Genomic DNA, 20556 nt, shown 5'->3' on the forward strand with positions numbered 1-20556 from the left:
GAAAGGAACAGAAAGTACTTTTATCCTGATGCATTTCCTGTGAAAATATGTCATAGCTTTTATTTTTGTATTGTTGTTCAAGTACAGTTGTCTCCATTTTCCACCCACCCACCCCTACCTCCCACCCTTGATCCTACCCCCTAGTATGCCATAGCTTTTAGACGGACACCTGAGAGCTTGGTGAACTGCTGAAAGGGAAGAATTTAGCTTTGTGCTTTTTGCTTCAGATATTCATTATAGCTTTCCAGTCATTCTCAGCAATCAATATTAGAGTATTGTCACTTTATTTTTTTGTGAGAGGCCATAACATGTAACCAAAAGGGACTCGTTGGCAATATAAAGGAGTTTTAGCATTTAGAAGTGGCAGGGGCAGCTATCTGTGAAGGAACTAGTAATAAACATCCCTCAGCCCAGGACTTCATTGGAATCTCTTTGGGCCACCTGGTGTTCAAGGTGCACCAGATAACATCAGAAGCTCACAGAACACCTGGGTGATGGTAGCATGGTCATGTAGTGAGAAACATCCAGGTAATCCTGTAAGCACTGTGCCAGAAAGTATGTACTGGAAATTAAGTCCATGGAGATATTAATAGACTCTTATTTCAGAAACTCATGAACTTGGGCTGACTGACATGACATCCATGACATTTTCCCTTTGCTGTTTCCATTCGCAGGTTTTGGCATGGAAGCAACCTTGCTCCTGGTGGTTGGCTTTTCCCATACCAAAGGCGTGGCTATCTCCTTTCTGGTGCTCGCCGTGGGATTTAGTGGCTTCGCTATTTCAGGTAAAGTGTCCTCCAAATGTTTTCTGTAGGTCCAGCAAGTTTTAGGAGGAAGAAAGGAAAAATATACTGGATCTCCTTCATCGAGTAGGTGGGCCCTTCCTAAGGAGCAGAAGGCCCTGGCTAAAGAATTTCACCTAGTGGGGGGTGACTTTGTCAGTTCACTAAGGACTGGGCTTAGGAGCCCAGTCAACCTGGAATTGCCTGTCATTTTTCCGTTTTGGAAAGAGACACAAAGTGCCAGCGACCCCCTTCCTTGACGCATCTCTGACTAGAGAACTGCTAAATTAGCTCATTTGACATCTAGTCATGGAATCAGAAATTTTTTAGACTGGAAAGCTTTTCTAGATTTTGTCTACTATGTGGCCTTCATTTTCCAAACAAAGAAATGCAGGTGCAGAGAGAGGAAGTGACTTCCTGAAACTAATTAGGACAGGTAGTAAGAATAATAATAGTGATGGCGAGCACTAACCTTGACCAAGCTCACTCTGTGTCGGACTGTTTGAAGCCCTGTGTATGTATTAACCCCTCTAGGTCTCCCAGCTGCCATAAGGGCTGCCCGCATCCCCGTTGTCCAAGAGCAGATTGCAGTCTGCTGTGTGTGAGAGGTCAGAGTGCTGTTGTGACATGCCTTACAGACTTCAGAAGCTCTGTATGCAAAACTGGGTGAAAAAGTTAAATTCCACAGGCCTTCTACCTTTGAAACATGCTGTAATACTAAAAATGATCATTTGCAGGGCACTTTACATAAAGTGCACCTATCATGACAATGGGAAACAAACAGTCATATCACTATTTTGCTCATGAGGTAGCTAAAACTCAGAAAACTTGGGTACTTTCCTATGCTCACTCATCTAGTGGCAAAGGAAGACTTAAAGGGCTCCAGGCCTGTGCCCTTCCCCTCATTCCAGGCGCCGAAAAATTCAGAGTGGTAACATTCCAGAACAGAAAAATGTGGAACCTCTGGTTTAAACTACCCTGGAATAAGGGCTGCATCTTATCAAAATAGATCTGGTGAATAGTTAAATCAGGAAAAAATGTCTACTTTGAAAGTAGCTCGCAGCTGAGAACTTGGGTGTGGAGGTATGTAGATCTGGGTTTGAGACCTCTCTTTACCACTTACTATTTGTGAAAGGAAAAACTGCTAAGTTATTAAATTCTCAAGCCTCAATTTCTTCTATTAGAGATTGGAGAGATGGAAAGGCCACCTCTTGGGGCTGTGGGGAGGTCCCAACAAACTGAGATAACTTATGCTATTGTTGATAATTTATCAATAATTTATGATAATTTACGTCCCACAAATCAGGCACTGTTCTTGGCACGGGGGATATTGCTTTGAAAAAAATCAAAGATTCTGTCCTTATAAAGTCTACCTTCTAGTGGGAATAAAGCATTTGAAGCTCTCAGCCCAGTGTGAGAAGCATAACAAAATGAACAACTATTCACTCTTATTGTTCGATTTTTATTCACTATGGCCCGGCCCTTCTAACACTTAAGTGTACTTACAAGTCACCCTAGGATCTCGAAAAACGCAGATTCTGATTCAGCATGCCCAGGTGGGGCTTAGATTCTGCGTTTATAATAAGCTCGTCAGTGAAGCTGCCACTACTACTCTGTGGCCCACAGTTTCGGTAGCAGGAACAGAGCGATCATGGCTGTTTCTGGTTGGATGTTGGAGAATACCTTCCCTATAGCCCTGGGATGCAGGAGAGATTCGCATCCTGTTCACAGAGATTCTGGAACCTTTGGGTTCATGTTGCTCCCAGATGGCCAACTGAGCCACAATCAGAAGGAGTGAAACCCAATACTCTGAATCACAGCAGCTGCCCATTGTCTTAGCACTTACTCTGAGATAGCCATTTACTGGACATGGTCTCATTCAGTCGCTGTAGTAAGCCTGAAAAAAAGGGCATTGTTACGTCCACTTGGCCAGTGAGGGCCCTGGGGCTTGGAAAGATGACTGAAGTGGCTGGGACTGAAGACGGTTTGACCTGACAGTGACATGGTGGGAAGGTCTACGGCCATGTGGGCAAGAGCTCCTCAGGGTCTGCTCTCTGCCAACTTCCTGAGGAGTTAAGAGGGATGCCAAGGAAGACTGGCGCAACCTAGGAACAGGTTGTAGACAGTCTGTCTGCGAAGAGAGTTGAGACCAGTGACACTGAAAGACATGAGGAATGGGTGGTGCCTGTTTTGAGGAATATCCTGTGTACAGAAGGCAGACTCTCCCAGCTTGTATACAAAACATATCTATTAATAACTCAGTTTCTCAGTGATTCCCCATGCCCCACTGAATACCAGGATTGCACAGTGAGAAACCTAAATGGCTTTTCTCACATTATCTTTAGCCGGACCCTGGTGCCTGGACTTTGTTTTGTATCAGGATGCAATACCCGACAGTCATATTAATTGCTTCTTATCTCTGGGTTCTTTTCTAATAAAGTGTTTATTACACTGAAATCAGCAATAAGATTAATTAATTTTACAGCTGTTTTCCAATATTTCTAATTATTCTAATATAGAGAGTAATATATTAGAATATATTAATGTATTAGAATAATTAGAAATATTAGAAAGAGACAGCATGTTTATTAGAAAAAATGGTTTTCTCAAAATGTTTCCTGAATGGAGGTAGGAAAAAAAAAACCCAGCCAGTGTACTACATTAGAAAAAAAAAATTTTAATCTTATTTTCAGGTTCTTTGCACAGAATAGAGAATTAAAAAGCAAAGCAAAGAAAAACAAAAATATGGAGAAATAGAAGTTACAACCCCCTGCTGTAATTTCATAGCTCCAGTTGATAATCAATTAAATAATGATTGATTGAGTGCCTATGGTGTGCCAGGCACTTTGCCAGCTCAGGGAAGATAGCGGTAAATGAGACAGATCGATACCCACCCGAAAAAACACACATGCTGGTTTTCACCTGTATGTTCCATGTAATGAACACACATTATTTCACTCGGTTCTTACACCAATTTTGTGAGAATGGTTATTTCAGTTAATATATGAATAAGGCGGGGTTCAGAAAGTGTAAATCCTTTTTCCAGGTTTGCATGTCAATGAAGCTGCCAGGGGCAGGCCTGTCTTGCTTTAAAACGCACCCCTGGCAATATTGGTAGAGTTGGTTCTGAAGGCCCAAAGCCTCCCCTTCCACAGCCTGGCCCTTGCCCTCCCTACCTTCGCTCCTCCTAATGCTACCCAAGCTTTCCATTCATTCTCTTCTCCTGATAAACAGATCAATAGTAAGGCATTGTTGTACCACTCCCTGCAGCATTATCTTTTGACAGAAAACCTCAATGGGTGAGACTTGCCTAGTAACAATGTCACGGGAGGAACAGTGCTGGTAATGGTAGTGATAGTACTAGTTAGTGATAGTGATACTAGTGGTAGTTAGTAGAGCTTAGTTGTTTTCCGTCAACTCTCACATGCGTACTTCCCCTGGGACTCTGTTTACAGCATCTTTATGACTTAAGTAGTAATATTACCCCATATTAGAGATGAGGAAACAAAGGCCTAAAAATGACTTAAGTGATAGAAATAAGATTACAATCCAAATTTATGGACTCCAAATCAAGTATGTACATGAAAGTGTTTTGTAAATTACAGAGGACTCTGCCAATGTCTCTACAATTATATTATTTCAAAAGTACCCTTTCTGTTTGGCCAAGGCAAACTTACCTACAGTGGCTTTTAGGGAGTTAGTAGAGGCCTGGGAGGCCTGGGAGCATGTTAGAAGGCAATTTGATTCTAATCACACTGATATTGTGATCATTTCTTCTAAATAAATGTAATCCAGGCTTTCTGCTTTTTGGTATTTCCTAGAACACCATTATTTTGGAGTTCTGACCCTACACATCACAGGTGCCATAATTTTCCATGGTAGACATTGCTAATCAATCATAGCACATTTTTCTGCTATGTGCAGCACAGCCTGACAATCCTCAACCCATTAATAGAGTTATCCATTAGTCATATGCTCGAAGAAACCACCTAGATTGATGAGAGTTGGGGGGATGCTAAATATTTTCTAAAGTGTATTTGGAATTTTGGTCTTGACCCTGATTTTGAGGTTTGGGCTTCATTGTAGGTTTTAATGTCAACCACCTGGACATTGCGCCTCGTTATGCCAGTATCCTCATGGGCATCTCAAATGGAGTGGGAACACTCTCTGGGATGGTCTGTCCCCTCATCGTTGGTGCAATGACCAAGCACAAGGTAATGGTCTCCTTTTGGGCTGTGAGTATCAGAGGACTGAAATACTATACAGACTTGAAATTTCAAAGCCCTATCCTAGCCTGGAAATGTGTATGTCTTTGGCCTGAGGCATTTGAACTTCTTTTGTTTTTTTTTTTCCTCTTTTTAAAGATTTTTATTGATTTATTTTTAGAGAGTGGGGAGGGGAAAGAGAAAGGGAGAGAAACATCAATATGTGGTTGCTCTTGCATGCCCCCTACTGGGGACCTCGCCTTCAACCCAGGTATGTGCCCTGACTGGGAATCAAACTGGCAACCTTGTGGTTCGAAGGCCTGTACTCAATCCACTGGGCCATACCAGCCAAGGCTCTTTTCTTTCCTTCCTGCCTCCCTCCCCCTCTCCCTTCCTTCCTCTCTCCCTCCTCCCTCTTTTTCTCCCTTCCTCCCGTTCTTCCATCTTTCTTTCCCTTTCTCCCTCCTCCTGGTCCTTCTTCTTCTTTAATCTGTTGTGTATTGATGGCAACAGGACTGATTAATTTTGGTTCCATGTTTTCTGACCTGACAAATAAAGTGTGTGTGTGTGGTGGGGACAAACACCATACTATTTAGAGAGGGGGAAAAAAAAACCCTGAGGCAATCAACTCAGGATGAATACATTACTCAAGATTTTTTTTGTAATTCTAAGTATTTAAACTTTATAGTCAATTCCTATCTATTGCTTAACATCTTCCAGCATAAAAATATTAGTGCTGTTTACTGCCTTATTATGAAGAAAATAAACAAGACACTGATGACCCTTCCTAAGACTCCACAAGGGTGTGACACTGGGTCTTACTGAGGCCCTTACTGAGCCTTTCTGCATTTGGACCAGGACGGTTGGCGGTCGAGGATCCTGGATCCATTCAAAGTTCAAGCACAGGCCACGTGGTTTCTTAGTCTCTGTCACTGGAAAGGTTTCAGGAGGCTGCTATCTATAAGTAAGAATGTTTTTGATTTAATGCAGTTTTTACCCAACTATTTTTTTAAGTTAGGTTGCCTGTTACAAATATGACTTCAGAAATTCTTCCAGCTTCTTGGAGGAGAAAGTATAAGGCAATTTTTCTTAATTTTAAAAATATATTTTACTGATTATGCTCAGATACTATCTTCCCCAACTTTAAAAGCAAATACCCATTGTTTTTGGTAATGTATTATACACAGAAAATGTCATTTTAAATAGTAAGCTATTGAAGTGAAGTCTGAGTATTTTCAGGGCTCGAATTGTTACATAGCCAATAGTAAGCAAGAAGGAGACCTCTGATATTTGAAATGGGGGGTTCCTAAAGCAAGTTTCATTTAACCTACTAGGTGAGTGGAAACCTCATTTGTATATTCAGAGAGCTGTGAAATGGTGCTGCGCGTGTTTTACATGATGCTTACTCTGTCAAGTATTTTTATAAATGAAAAGATGCCTTTTCAGCCCTGGCCAGGTTGCTCAGAGAGTTGGAGGCTAAGCCCCTGCACAGATGGTTGTGGGTTGAGTCCGCATTTGGGGTGCGCGTGGTTAGGCGACTGACGGATGCTTCCCTCTCACAGCGATGTTTCTTTCTCTCCCTTCCCCCCTTCTTCCCCATCTCCTTCTTCCCCCTCTCCTTCTCCCTTCCTCTCTCTCTCAAATCAATACTAGAAAATATCTTCAGTGAGGATTTAAAAAATGCATTTTTACTGTAGTCTTCCCTTTCATTTTTTAAACGCTCAAACTCTGTGTGGATCCTGAGCACGCTTCTGACACATGTCCTCCCAAGAAGCATAACATTGTCTGTGGGGTGACTGGGTCCTTTTGTCCCAGAACATACTGTTCCTCTTTTTTTTTTCTTTTTGGTTCTAGTATTCATGGGTACTGTGTTTCCTTGTTTAGACCCGCGAAGAATGGCAGAATGTGTTCCTCATAGCTGCCCTGGTGCACTACAGTGGCGTGATCTTCTACGGGGTCTTTGCTTCTGGGGAGAAACAGGAGTGGGCCGACCCCGAGAACCTCTCTGAGGAAAAGTGTGGAATCATTGACCAGGATGAACTGGCCGAGGAGACAGAACTCAATCATGAGAGTTTTGCGAGTCCCAGAAAGAAGATGTCCTATGGAGCCACCGCCCAGAATTGTGAAATCCAGGAGAAGGGATGGAGAGGACCAAGAGGTGTGACCCTTGACGAGGAAGAGCTGACGTATTACCAGAATGAAGATGGAAGCTTCTCAGACACATCCTAGTGTCTAAGGGTCACTTCTGTCCCCTCCTCACCTCGCAACCAGAGAGTATCCATACCTATTGCCTTCCTGTAGCCCAGCTTGCCGGAGGGTTGAATATGGGGCCGCTGGGGGTGGGGGGAGGGGAGGGAAGAGTGAATCAGCAGGAATGAAAAGAGAAATGTTATCTTGCAGTGATACTTATGGGTATGGAGCTTGCTTTAAGCTGACAAATATATATATATATATATATATATATATATATATATATATATACATGTATATATCTCAAAACCATGTTTTGTTTTGTTTTTAAAGAAAATGGGAGGAAATGAGGATATTTGGCCTGGAGGAGAGAAAACAGTAGCTGCCACTCTGTTTCTGAGAGCAGCCACACAGAGGAGGGTTTCCTGTTCCTAATAAAGGCTGCTACTTGGGGAGGCCCTGTGTTGTGCCGGGTGCTTTGTCAACATTCTTATTTAATCTTCACACCCACAATGACACACATTTCTTATCCCCATTCCACAGCTAAGGAAACAGGAGCAACGTGAGATTGATGTGCCCAAAGTCCTTCTGCCAGGGCCAGTGCTGAGACTTGGTAGGGCCCGAAATATGTAGCAATTGTGGGGAAGAAGGTTTCACCTTAGGGTAGGAAAGACATTTTTAATGATGAAAACTGGAATGCGGTGGGTCGTCTTGTGCGTGACCCCGCATCGTGGCAGGTGCAGAGGTCGGGAGCCCTTCGGGCTGATGGGGCACGGCTTTCAGTCGTTGTGTGAGGGACTGGATTCAAAGACTCTCGGGTTCCTGTACGATCTAAAAGTCAAATGATTCTGTGAATGCGTAGTGTTTTGTTTTTAATAATAAGGGTCACAAACTACAGGAGAGATTCAAATAGGTTTTTAAAAAGAAAGAAAAAGCCGTGCCCGAGATTATATTTCTAGCAATCTCTGGTCAGAATGGCCAAGAAGAAGTAAACAAAGGTTTGGCTATTTAATTTCAACCCTTTATAATATCCAGAATGTTGTGAAGTAACGTCCCAAATTACTTACACATCATTAAGACATTTAGAAATTAAAAAATCAGCTCATGCGTTTTATTACATAAAATTTTCTTGAAAAAGTCTACGGTTTGAAAAATGTCTGTCTGTAGCCATTTCTGCTGGTGGTATTAGGAAGTTTGATCGAGTTATATAAAATTATGATTGACATATCCTTAATGACCATATTTAGAATGATATTCAGGGAAAACAATAATATGGCAGTAGTTAGACAGGGAAACACTAGAATGAGAACAGCTGGGACAGTGTTGAAAAATTCATATTTGATTGCATAAGGCAATAATATGGATACTCTTTAAGTATATATTAACATTTAATGTTTGGCACGTAAAGGGTCATTTGAAAATAAAATTATTTTCCTGTTCATTGTTTTTGAAAATTTTATTTCTACTCTCAGAAGAGAAATATAACATTGTAGAAAAGTTATACATTTACACGTCGTTTATTATTATAAAATGTTTTTTCCTGATTCTCCCATATGTATTTTTGGTCCCCAAGTGTACCATCAGAGTTATTTTAGAAAAATAACTCTGTAGTGTGTTTTAGAAAAAGAATAATTTTGAGTTAAAAGAGAATTGCCTTATTCCCCATTAAATAATATCCTTCATATTATTGATATATAATTTATGTTATCATCTATCTTTAAATCTCTTTAATGAGTGAATTCATATGAGTCCCCTAGCATAGTTTCTGGCATGTAGAACGTGCTCAATAAACATTCATCATCATTGGCTTTTAACCTTTGGGAACTTTCATTTGAAAGGAGAGCATGCTGTGTTATTTTCATCTGTGAGTCACAGAATTTATTGTGAAAGTTGTGCTGTTTTCTAAGTTAAAAAAATGAGAAACTTATAGTAGCCGGTATTTGATTTTTTCTTCTGTTAATAAAGTCAAAATTCTATTTAAAAAACTCATGATCATCCTTAAGGTAATAATACTATAGATTGTGACACCAAGTTGCATTTGTTCTATCATTTCAACTCCGTGTCATGCAGAAATTTTACATTTTGATGAATCAAAGCATTTAGGGTACCTGTAATTCCCCTTATATTATTTAAAAAAGTGAAGCCCTGGATCAGGGTGTTAAAAAGTAAAAGGCACATTGTTTTGTTGTGATGGGTATTGGGAAGGTTGATTTGAACAAATAATTATAACTGAACGCCAGGCAAATGCAATTTGCAAGTCATTGCACATTTCGCTATAAATATCCATCTGTACAGTGAGTGGATTGACCCTTGGAGGCAAATCATGGATTTTAGCAGGAGGGAAGGAGGCCTGAGTGTGCTGGATTCTTGAGACAAGAAGATTTCACTGGTTCTTTTTAAAGAATGGAAGTTTGGAAGACTCCTGAAAATGACAAGAAAAAGAATAATTACTCAAGAGATAATGGCACATTTGTTATCCCTGCCTGGATGTTAAATTCAACAGTTAAAAACTTGAACCTTGCCCTGGCTGGTGTAGCTCAGTGGATTGAGCGCGGGCCTGCGAACCACACGATCGCGGTTCGACTCCCAGTTAGGGCACATGCCTGGGTTGCAGGCCAGTTCCCAGCAGGGGACTCACGAGAGGCAACCATACATTGATACTTCTCTCCTTCTCTCCTTTCCTTCCTCTCTAAAGATAAATAAATAAAATCTTTAAAAAAAAAACACAAAAAAACAAACCTTGAAACCTACTGCTATTTTGGTTTCACTGCCTCCTCCCAACCCCAGCCAACCTGTTCTTCCTTCTCTGTTTTCTCTGTTTCAGGAAATTGCATCACCCTTTTGCTGGAGCTAGAAACCCTGAAGTCATCTCTGACTTATTTAGAAACCTAACTCTTTCCTCTTTATTGCCAAGTCCATTTAATTCAATCTTTGGCTCAGTGCTTTAGATCAGTTTTGGAAGTTTTTTTAGCCATGATCTCTCACAATATTGCTTTTGCTCCATTCTCTGTCTACGTTCTTTCCAGGAATTCTGTTAAACAAGTCCTGGGCTGTGTGTAAGACGCTGAGTATGTCTTTTGTATTTTTCAGCCTTTCGCCTCTTTCTGTGTCATTCTGAATATCTTCTTCTGACGTTTTTTTTTTCTGAGTTCTTTATTTTTGTCTTAAACAAAACCTAATCTGGTAAAAAAATTAATCCATTGTGTGCTTAATTTTAGTTAGCTTTTCAGCTTTAGAGATTTTATTGGTTCTTTTTCAATTCTGCTATGCCTTTTCAAAAATATTTCTAATTCTCTGTTGAAATTTTTAATCCTGTATTTTTTCCTGAAACTTAGAAAAACTAATTATTTTAAAGTCTGATTGGTGCCACTATCTAGAGACCATGTCATTCTGTTTCCATTTTTTCCTAAAAACCTTTGTTATGTAGGTCAATAGTCTGAAATATCCAGGTGTGATACCTCTGAACCCGTAGGAAAACAATCCTACATTCTGGAGTTGGAACAAAATAACTGGTCATCTTCCCAGGACATGATGAGAAAATTTCGGCTTACCTGTCGACTTACCCAGGTCTTCAAGCTGATAACCCTTCCATTTTTCTTGGCCCTTGCCTCTTCTCTGTTTCTGTTTTCTATTGGTTTTGTTGATTCTTGTTCATATTATCCAATTTTGGTCTGTGCTTGGTTTTATTTGCATCTGAATTTGTATTTGAAAAATTGTACAACAGAAATGAATTTAGGCTTAAAATAATGTCGTTTTTTTTTTCTCCAGAGAGAATTTTTGTTTGCTTCTTCCAGGGCCTGAAGGCATTAGCAGTCTGGGGCCTCTTTCATCCAGGTACAAGGCCAGATGAGTTGAAGCTCGGGCTACAGGCAGTTTGAAGGCTCTCTGACTCTCAATTCACCCTTGTTCCCTGACAACCGCACTCCATGGTCCCAGCCCACACTACTGTGTTTCTACCAGAGCCCAACTTTTGTAGCCATGCCAGGCCATCAAACTGCTCAGCTGTCAAACACTGGCTTTGTTATAATCAACACAATCCCTGACCAAAACTGGCCTCAAATGTCAGGCTCACTTCTCGGGATTTATATCTCCCAGATGGCCAGATGGTAGCCAGGTAAATTTTCACTGCCATACTGGCTCTCCAATGCCTTTGAGCATCATTTAAAGAGATACATATTTTCTTTGAGCGCGGGCCTGCGAACCAGAGGATCGCGGTTCGATTCCCAGTCAGGGCACATGCCTGGGTTGTAGTCCAGTTCCCTGCAGGCCAACTCCCAGCAGGGGATGCACAAAAGGCAACCATACATTGATGTTTCTCTCCCTCTCTCCTTCCCCTGTAAAGATAAATAAATAAATAAAATCTTTAAAAAAAAAAGAATAGCTGTAACCAAGACCTGAAAATTAAAAAATAAAAAAATAAAAAACGATACATATTTTCTAATGTGAAGGTTGGTCTGAATTACCTAGTCTGCATTAGTGGATGCTGAAGTCCCTCTAATTTTATCTTCACAAGTTCTCTGAAACTGATTTATTTCCCTAGAGATAGTGTGGTAATAAATTAAACCCCAAATGTCAGTAGCTTACTACAGCAGAAGTGTACTTCTCTCTTGGGTGAGCACACCCGCACTAGCTGAGTGCAGGTTGGATTGGGCGGACTCGAGGCTTGTTCCAGACAATCACTCAAGGACCCAGGATTTATTTTTTCTCCACTTTCCATCTTGTAGTTCACCATTTGGCACAGACAACCGTTGATACCACCCTGAAAGGGGGAGGGGAGAGGAGGCTGTCTGGCTTTTCACTGCCTCGGTGGGAAATGACACTCATTTCTGCTCTTAGTCCATTGGCCTGCACTATAGACCCAACCTGTAGACCCAACCCAACTTCAGAGGTGGGATTATCGTGGAGCACGTGAATTAGCAAGTCTGCACTAGTTTCATCAGCCACTCAGCTGTAGTCTAGGCCCAGGGTCTTCGGAAATCTCACGTGACATGTTGAAATAGCCTCCATGAGTTAGGAGTCATGTGATTCTGCTATGTGGCATTTTGAGAGAGCAGAACTAGGTCGTAGGGAGCCTTGAGCCTCCTCGGGAGAAACCACGAATATGTCAATTCATTCGCATAGAATAACATCTGGTCTGATTCAAATGAGTTAATAACCACAAGGACCAATTTGAAGAACGAGGAAGGCTGAAATTCTATTTATATTTCATGTATTACTGTGTCCTAGGCCTTATGCTAAGCCCTTTCCATACCTGAGCTCATTGAATTCTGATGGCAACCCCACAAGGAAAGGGATGTGCCAAGGCACTGAGTTTTTTCCAGGTACCCCAGGTATGGAAATGCAGATACTGTCTAGATGCTCAGTTTGTGCCCTGCACAGAATGGGCGCTCAATGAATATCTTCTTCAAAATCTGACATGGTGTTTAAAGAAGATCATGCTGGAGATGACATTCAGGTTGGCTGGTTAAGCATGGCAGACTAAATGTGGGTAGTTATACCTACCTTCTAAAGTTATGACAAAGGAATATAGAAACATATACATGTTCTAGGACAAAGAAAAAAGAGAAAACCACATTTAGGAAGCTATATGGGATTTCAGCAGAACTGAGTGAGAAAAGGATGGAGCTGTTTGTGCTGTGCACCCAGGATGGCTACAGAATTGAAGGCACCAGCACTAGCCAGGTACCTCTGGAGAACGGAGTGAGGGGGTGGACTGAGGATAGAGGAGGGGGCTGAAAACATAAGGATTGGCTGAAAGTCAGGGTTGTCGGATTTAACAACCCTGCTGAACTGGAAGTGCGCATAAGGAGCAGTTATAACCACTGGGTCTCTCCCCGAACCAGCCCAAATGAGAAACTGCCCCACCCTAACCTAGTGGGAAACAGAAGGTTTATTTTCTGGACAGAGAATCTCTGGATTCAAAAACACCTGGAAATGATGACTATAACCTCCAAAACTTAGAGATTTTTGGCTGTATTGATCATTGATAAATCTCAAGTACCTAGAATGGTGCCTGGGATTTAATAGTCACTTGGTAAATATGTATGAAATGAATGATTCAGGGAATGAACAAAACTCACTAAACAGAAGGAAATTAAAAATTTGTATACTGAACACTGAAAACTTTCAGCTGCCTTTGTGGGTGGGTCTTCCAAAATGCTGGCAGTCAAGCTCCTATTCCCTAGGCAGGAAGTTAAAGGATTCAGGCGGTGAGGGGTGGTGACTCATTAAGGGAAAGGCTTACAGTCATTGCTGTTTGGAGGTTTCCCCACCAAAGTAAGTGGACCCCTGCCTGATTGCTTCTTGTGCAGGCCTCCCACCAAGACTGCTCAGGGGAATAGAAATTCCACCATTCATTCATTCATTTTATAATCATGTAGCATCTATAATGAAGTCCTCAATGATAGAGCATCTATAATGGTCCAGGCACTAGGAACAGAACGTAAGTGAACAAAATACGTCTCTGTTCTTGTGGAGCTTACACTCCAGAGGGCAGACACAAAAAATAAGCAGGTTGAGCAAATCCAGTACATAGTATGTCAGAGGAAGGTAAGTGCTAAGAACAAACATAAAACAGAGTAAGAGGGGTAGGGGCTGTGGGGGCCGGTGTGTTGTGCTGAGTATTTAGGGATAATGTGAACTTTGAGCACAGAACTGAAGGCAGTGAGGGAGCAAGTCAAGAGCATATTTGGGCAACGGGTTCCAGGAATACAACAGTGCAAGTACAAAGGTGCTGAAGTGGGAACACACTTGGCGTGTTGAAAGAACACTGAGTCCCCTGAAGTGGTCAGGCCCTGAACCTGTTCTGAAGAAAGACGGAACATTTACTAACAGGCAGCATCTGGGGAGGATGAGGATTGGTGGGGGAAGGAATCAGGAATTTTGAATGTTTGATTTCAGAGTTTTCCCAGCCTATTGATTCTAAGTGACAATATAATATGGGCAGTGGAAATACAGTCTAGGAATCAGAGCAGAGTTAGAGGTACATTTGTTAGTTCTCATCACATCACACAGATGGTAGTTAAAGTCTTGAGACCAGGTGAGATCATCAAGATTTGAACATGACTGAGCCCGGGGGGCACTCTAACAGAGAGAGATCAGGAAGATAAGATGGAATCAGCAAAAGAGATGGAAAAGTGGTAGGGAGTTTAGGAAGGGGGGACGGAGAAAGAGGGAGGAACCTAGAGTAGAATGGCAGCCTATGGCCAAGTGGAGAAAGAATGGCTTGGAGGAGGGTTAGGGTTAGGACATGATGGGTTGGATCAAAAATGCTGCTAGGTCAGATGGGAACGAAGCATGGACTTTGGATTTAGCAGCATGGAGGTCACCGGTGACTTTGACAAGAGTAGTTTTCAATGTAGGGGTGATGACAAAACTCTAAATGGAGTATATTCAGTAAAGGGGAGGCTTTTAATCATCTTGCTCCTACATGTGAATAATGAACAGCCAAGGAATGCCTTGGGGAATTTAGGAAATTTCCAACACAGACAGGAAGGAAGAGGGGTTGCTCAAAACCCGAGGATGCAGGACTAGAATAAACTTTCCTCTAAAAGAAGAAAAAAATATTGCATGCATGACACAAACATATAATTCTATTTTTTTTTAAACGAAGACACATCCAGGGAAGCAGGTTGGGCTAGGCAGGGAGAATCTTGAGTCTGGGGAGTCAGTTACAGAGGCCAGGACTGAAGCAGTGGAAATGAGGAAGAAAGAGTAGTTATGGAAAACTGAAAACAAAATTTCTAAACAAAATATATTCCTTGTACAGATTTTAAACTTTAGAAAAATATAATGAAGAGAATGAAAGTTACCCTAAATTACAGAAGGTTTAATTAATCAGAACATTGAGGCACATGTGCCTTCAGTCTTTTTTTTCACACATGCATTTTTGTGTGAAATATTGCAGATAATACTGCAATACTTAGTTTATAATTTGTTTCTTGCACCTAACCTTATATAATAAATTCCTATGTCTTTATTCTTTAAGAACATGATTTTAAAAGAATTACTGAGGTATAATTTACATACAGAGAAGGCACAAATCTCATGTTTACAGATGAATTGATTTTTTAACTTAATGTATACACATACACGCATACCATTTCCTAGTGTACCCCCCCCCTTCTGGTTTCTATTATTTAGATTAAGTTTGCCTGTTTTTGAGCTTTACATAAATGAAATCATACAGAATCATCTCTTTTGAATTCCACTTCTTTCCCTCAGTATATTTTTAGAATGAATCTATTTTATTGTGTTTATCAGTAGTTCCTTTTTTATCGGCGTGTAATGTTACACTGTACAGCTAAAACATAACTTGCTTATCCATTCTTCCATTGATGACCATTTGGATTGATTCCGACTTTGGGGAGAAGCGGCTATTGTGAATAAGGTTGCTATAAGCATTCTTGTCTTGAAAATGGGAAAACTAACCTGACTTTCCATTTCTATAGTATTTATCATTCAATAAGCCATTAGCTTATCATTCAATAAGCCAATGTTTAAACTTACAGTGCAAAACTGTGTGTCTAAAAAACAATTTTAAGGTGGCTTTGAAATGCATTTCTTTAAAGTTACATTTGAGTTTAAAAGTAGACTTGGCCCTTAAACAATGCATGGGTTAGGGGTGCTGACCACCCACACAATGGAAGTATAACTTCGGTTTCTATAAAATGGAACTACATTCCGCCCTTTGCATCCTTGGATTCAACCAACCACAGATGAAAGCAGTATTGTCCATCTGGGTTGGGAATCTGTGGCTGGGAATATGAAAATACGTTTTTAATCCGTGGTTGGTTGAATCTGCGGATGCGAAACCACGGGTAGAAATAGTCGGTTTAGTTGAAAAGAAATCCGTGCGTAGGTGGGCCTGCGCAGTTCCAACCTGCATTGTTCAAAGGGCGACTAACTGTACGTCAAACACAGGAACAGCACAAGGTACTAATATCTGTTATTTCTCCCCTCCCCTCTGTATCTCCCTCTCCTGTCAAATGATACAACTAAAACAATTTAGTCACGAGGTTGATGTCCTTTATTTAAGGGAAAACAATGCATGGATTGGGGAGGACAGAGTCTCCCTCGCAGTGGAACCTTCCTCCCGACGGGTTTTGAGCAAGGGCCAGTTTACGGAATATCAGAAGGGGCAACTAGGAGACGACGTGATCGGCTGGGAGGTCAGGGGTTTCCTGGTAAGGCAAGTAGGTCCCGTTATCCAGGATAAGGTAACCTACCTAAAGCTGAGTTGTTGGTTTGGGATTGGAGTGTTAGGGTTCCTCGACAGGTGTTTCCAGTAAGTACAGGCTGACTTTGGTTTAGATTGATGATGTGGGCCGGGCCACTGGGCCAGCCAACGTTTTGTGGGTCCTGATATACGAGTTAAGGTCAGGCAGATAATGAGACTTACCGCTAACTGGAGAGACACTGGATCCTTTCAGCCTAACGTTAGTTTGGTGGCGTTGGGAGACTCGTGGCAGCCTGGGTTGAGAGCTGCTGCCAGATGGGCCCCCTTCCCTTTTCTCCTCTGCTTTCGTCAGTGGGGGGCAGATGCCACTTTTCAGCCAGGGCTTGTAGCAGAGCAGACTAACTTCCCTCATCTAAACCGGGAGAGGAGGGTGAGGGTTTGGGGTGGAGTTCTAACTTTCCGTGAGTTTCACGTGGAGAGAATGTCACAGAGAAGGAGGGGCAATTATCGTCGGGTCCTGAAGCTGGGTAAAACCACTGCTGTTCTGGCTAGTGCTGGTGTGGCAGTAGCTACCCACGTGCCTTGAGTGGAGACCATGAGTGAAAACACCCTGACTGTCCATCAACTGAGGAACAAATAAACAAAATGTGGCATTTCCACACAGTGGAATTTATTCAGCCATAAAAAGAGATGAAGTGCTGATAGGTGCTTCACCATGGATGAACCCTGAAAACATTATGCTGAATGAGAGAAACCAGTTACAAAATGCCATATATTATGTGATTCCCATTTATATGAAATGTTCACAACAGGGCCATCCATAGAGACAAAAGATCAATTAGCGGTTGCTAAGAGATGGGGAGGGGGACAGGGTTATTTGGGGGGTGGTAAAAATGTTCCAGATTACAACGCGATTTTGGTTGGACAGCCTTGTAGATGTACAGGGTGGAGCAAAAGTAGGTTTATAGTTGTGAGTAGGCAAAGCAGAGAGTTTATTCTTCTATTAATGTTTATTAATTAGTGCATTGCTTATTTGTATTATAACCGTAAACCTTCTTTTGCCCCACCCTATACTAAAAACCACTGAACTGTATAAAGAGTGTACTGTATGGCATGTGAATTATATCTCAACTTAAAAAATGAAGAATTTAGGCTTTTAGAAACTGGTGCCAGAAAAATGGCTTTTCCCCCCTGCCCTCGGGTAACACACAGCACTGAGTGATGTTAATTCTGTGAAACTGATCATCATAAATGCTCACTTGGAATAATGTAACTGGGAGAACAAGGCCACCTTTCTCTTCTCCCTGTGACACTGCTGACCCATCACTTGCTTCATTCTTCCAGATGCCTCTTACATCTTGATTTTATGTCCCCATCACCGGGACCTGTATCCGTTTCTCATGGACAAATGCATCAGCCTGGATGGGCACCTGATTCTCTCCCTTTCCTGTCTGTGCTCTCCAATTTATTCCAACAGAACAATCACAGGCACGACTTTCATCGCTCCTATACTCCACATAGAAATCTAAACTGGCTTCCTTGAGGCACTCCCCATATCAAAGAATATATTTTCTGGAGAAAAAAAATCTATCCTCTTTTTATTACATACTTATTTATTTAATCCTCACCCAAGGACATGCTTATTGATTTTAGAGAAGTGGGAAGGGAGGGAGAAAGGGAGAGAAACATGAGTGTGAGAGAGGAAAATCCAGAGGTTACAGATCAGTTACCTATTGTACAAGGTCCAACCAGGGACCAAACCCACAAGCTAGGCATGTGCCCTGACTAGGAATTGAACCCACGACCTTTTGGGTTACGTGAGGCATCATTCCCACCAATTGTGCCACACCAGCCAGAGCCAGAGATCCATCCTTTAACTGTGATTTTGTGTTGCTGCGGCCTTAAAAAAGGAATTTGGATGCTGAAATGTTAAAAGATGTTGGTTTATTTGGAAATGTTAAATGTTAAATGTTAGAATGTTCCAGATTAATTGCGGGTTTTACCTGCAATTTGGGGTCCATGGAACACCTGAGACGATCAGAACTCGATGGGAAGTGTGTGTGTTGACTTTTACCTAGAAACAGGGGTGTATCTCTGTCTATAGAGATAGACCCCCTTTTTTATCTCTATAAATAAAGGACAGGTTTTTTTTCTCCAGAAAACCTATTCTTTGATATGGGGAATGCCTCAAGGAAGCCAGTTTAGATTTCATGTCTCATGCTCAAAGTTATGCATCGTCCCAAAGAGGCCAAAAAATGCCCAGAATGAGCCACAGATAGAGTGCTAAATAGAAGGATCCTAATAATCATGCGGTAGCTTGGTAGACCCTGTCTGAGAGAGGCCCTCTGTGGGAGCCTATCCTATGGCTCAGGCATCTTCCCTCCTCCTTACTCCTCTGACTTCCTTTGTTTGTCTCTGCTGCACTTGCCCTGTCTCTTTCCTTCATTTGGATCCTTTTGTTTCCAGTCCACTCCACTCCATACGCCTCTCTTCTTCAGTATTGTAATGGGCTGACAGGGGGACCTTGGCCTGGGGTGGTGGCATGGTCAGGTAGGCCAGAACTTCTCCAATTTATTTATCCACCGTCTTTTCCCACCATTCTTAGTAGTGACTACAAGATATTAAGTAAACTTGTTTTGAAAGTATGTTCATAGTTTCCTTTCAAGGCATATAACATCTAACCATCATATATTAAAAAAGCATGATGAGTAACACCCCAGGAAAATGATGTTAGCATCCTTGAGAAGTTAATGGAAAATACTGTGAGGTCCTGTGAATAAATAGCCATAAAGACTGGTTAGATATTATCACTTAAAGAACTATTTGAAAACAATGCTATTTTTATTACTAAATGAATCCCATTTCTCTGCAGATCACATAATTATGCACAGCAAGAGCGGGTGTCTTGGCTTTTACTAATTACAGATTTTTTTTCCCACAAAATAGCTTTTTATCTGTTAGGAGTGCTGGTTGTTTTCAAGATTGTGTTCAAAAATCATCTTTCAGTCTTTCCCAGTTTTCTGAATGATGTAATGCGTTCTTGACTATTTCAACATAACATAGACCCGAAACTCCACAGTTTAGAGCTCACAGATGCTTCCTTTTTTATTCTTCTTTAGAAACACATTTAAAATGAGTTCTGGTCTAAAATGCAATCTTGGTTTTCATCAGAATTTTTCTAATTATATTCTTAGCAGAAATGTGGAAAAGAGTCCAATGACTTTCAGCTCTTTTTTTTTTGTCTAGTATTTGTGGTTTCACACAGTTTTAATGTATTTGAGGATAAGATTTCCTTTTGAAGAGAAGAATTTAAAGCCTTAGTAGCCCAGTGTAGCCTTGGGGTCTGCTCTCGCTCTCTCTGTCTCGGGTGAAAGTCATCATATTTCTAATCTTCTTTAGAAAGAGGAGAGATCATGGCCTTTATGACTGGACTTATCACTGTATTTGGGATGAAATTGGTCTTTAGAAAAATAAAAACATTATTTCACTCTTTATTTAACACTCTAAAGGTTTCTTACTACTGGTCTGTTACTGCATAACATGCCACCACTAAATTTTTATGTTTTTTAAACACAACTATCAGCTCACGGGTCTGTGGGTCAGAATTTGGGTTGGGCTCCCAGGTGGTTCTTCTGCTGGTCTCCCCGGAGTCTGTCTTGTGACTGCAATCATCTTGTGCTCGACCGGGTTGGGTGGCCTATGTGGCCTTACTGGCTGGTGGCTTCTTGTTTATTCTTACATGTCTGGAGAGGAAAATATGCCCAGTGCAATGGTTCTCAACCTCGGCTATACTTGAGAACCACCTGGAAGGGGTGGGGCAGTGCCCAGGCTGCGCTCCAGGCAGCTTCGTGTAAGAGCCAGAGCTGGGCTGGGTTGTGCAGAGAAGGCAGGATTTTGAGAAGCAGAGAAAGAAGAGGCCCCCCATCAGAGTGGACATAGAATGAGCAAGGTGAAAAAGAAATGAGTGCTACAGAGTGGGTAATGCTAAGAACTGGCTTGTAAACTTGACTCAGTAAGCAGTTGGTATAATGACCATCCTTCCTGAATTTTCCAAGCTAGTTCTGATCCGAAATATTTTATTTCATTTTCCATATAAACCAACATCTTTTAACATTTCAGCATCCAAATTCCTTTTTTAAGGCCGCAGCAACACAAAATCACAGTTAAAGGATGGATCTCTGGCTCTGGCTGGTGTGGCACA

General features: G+C 41.4%; 1 protein-coding gene across 1 annotated transcript in view; it reads left to right on the top strand.

Annotated features, from left to right (window-relative positions):
- The window catches only part of SLC17A8 (solute carrier family 17 member 8), a 42636-nt gene extending 34030 nt beyond the window's left edge, over positions 1-8606 (top strand). Inside the window, exons 10-12 of the mRNA XM_037068360.1 lie at positions 675-785; positions 4869-4996; positions 6872-8606. Coding sequence (XP_036924255.1) covers positions 675-785; positions 4869-4996; positions 6872-7216 — 584 coding nt within the window. The 3' untranslated portion in view covers positions 7217-8606. The remainder of the gene's footprint in view (positions 1-674; positions 786-4868; positions 4997-6871) is intronic.
- The last annotated feature ends 11950 nt before the right edge of the window (positions 8607-20556 follow it).

Source organism: Sturnira hondurensis, unplaced genomic scaffold, assembly GCF_014824575.4.
Source record: "Sturnira hondurensis isolate 20B ecotype Veracruz unplaced genomic scaffold, ASM1482457v3 Scaffold0017436, whole genome shotgun sequence".
Taxonomy (NCBI): domain Eukaryota; kingdom Metazoa; phylum Chordata; class Mammalia; order Chiroptera; family Phyllostomidae; genus Sturnira; species Sturnira hondurensis.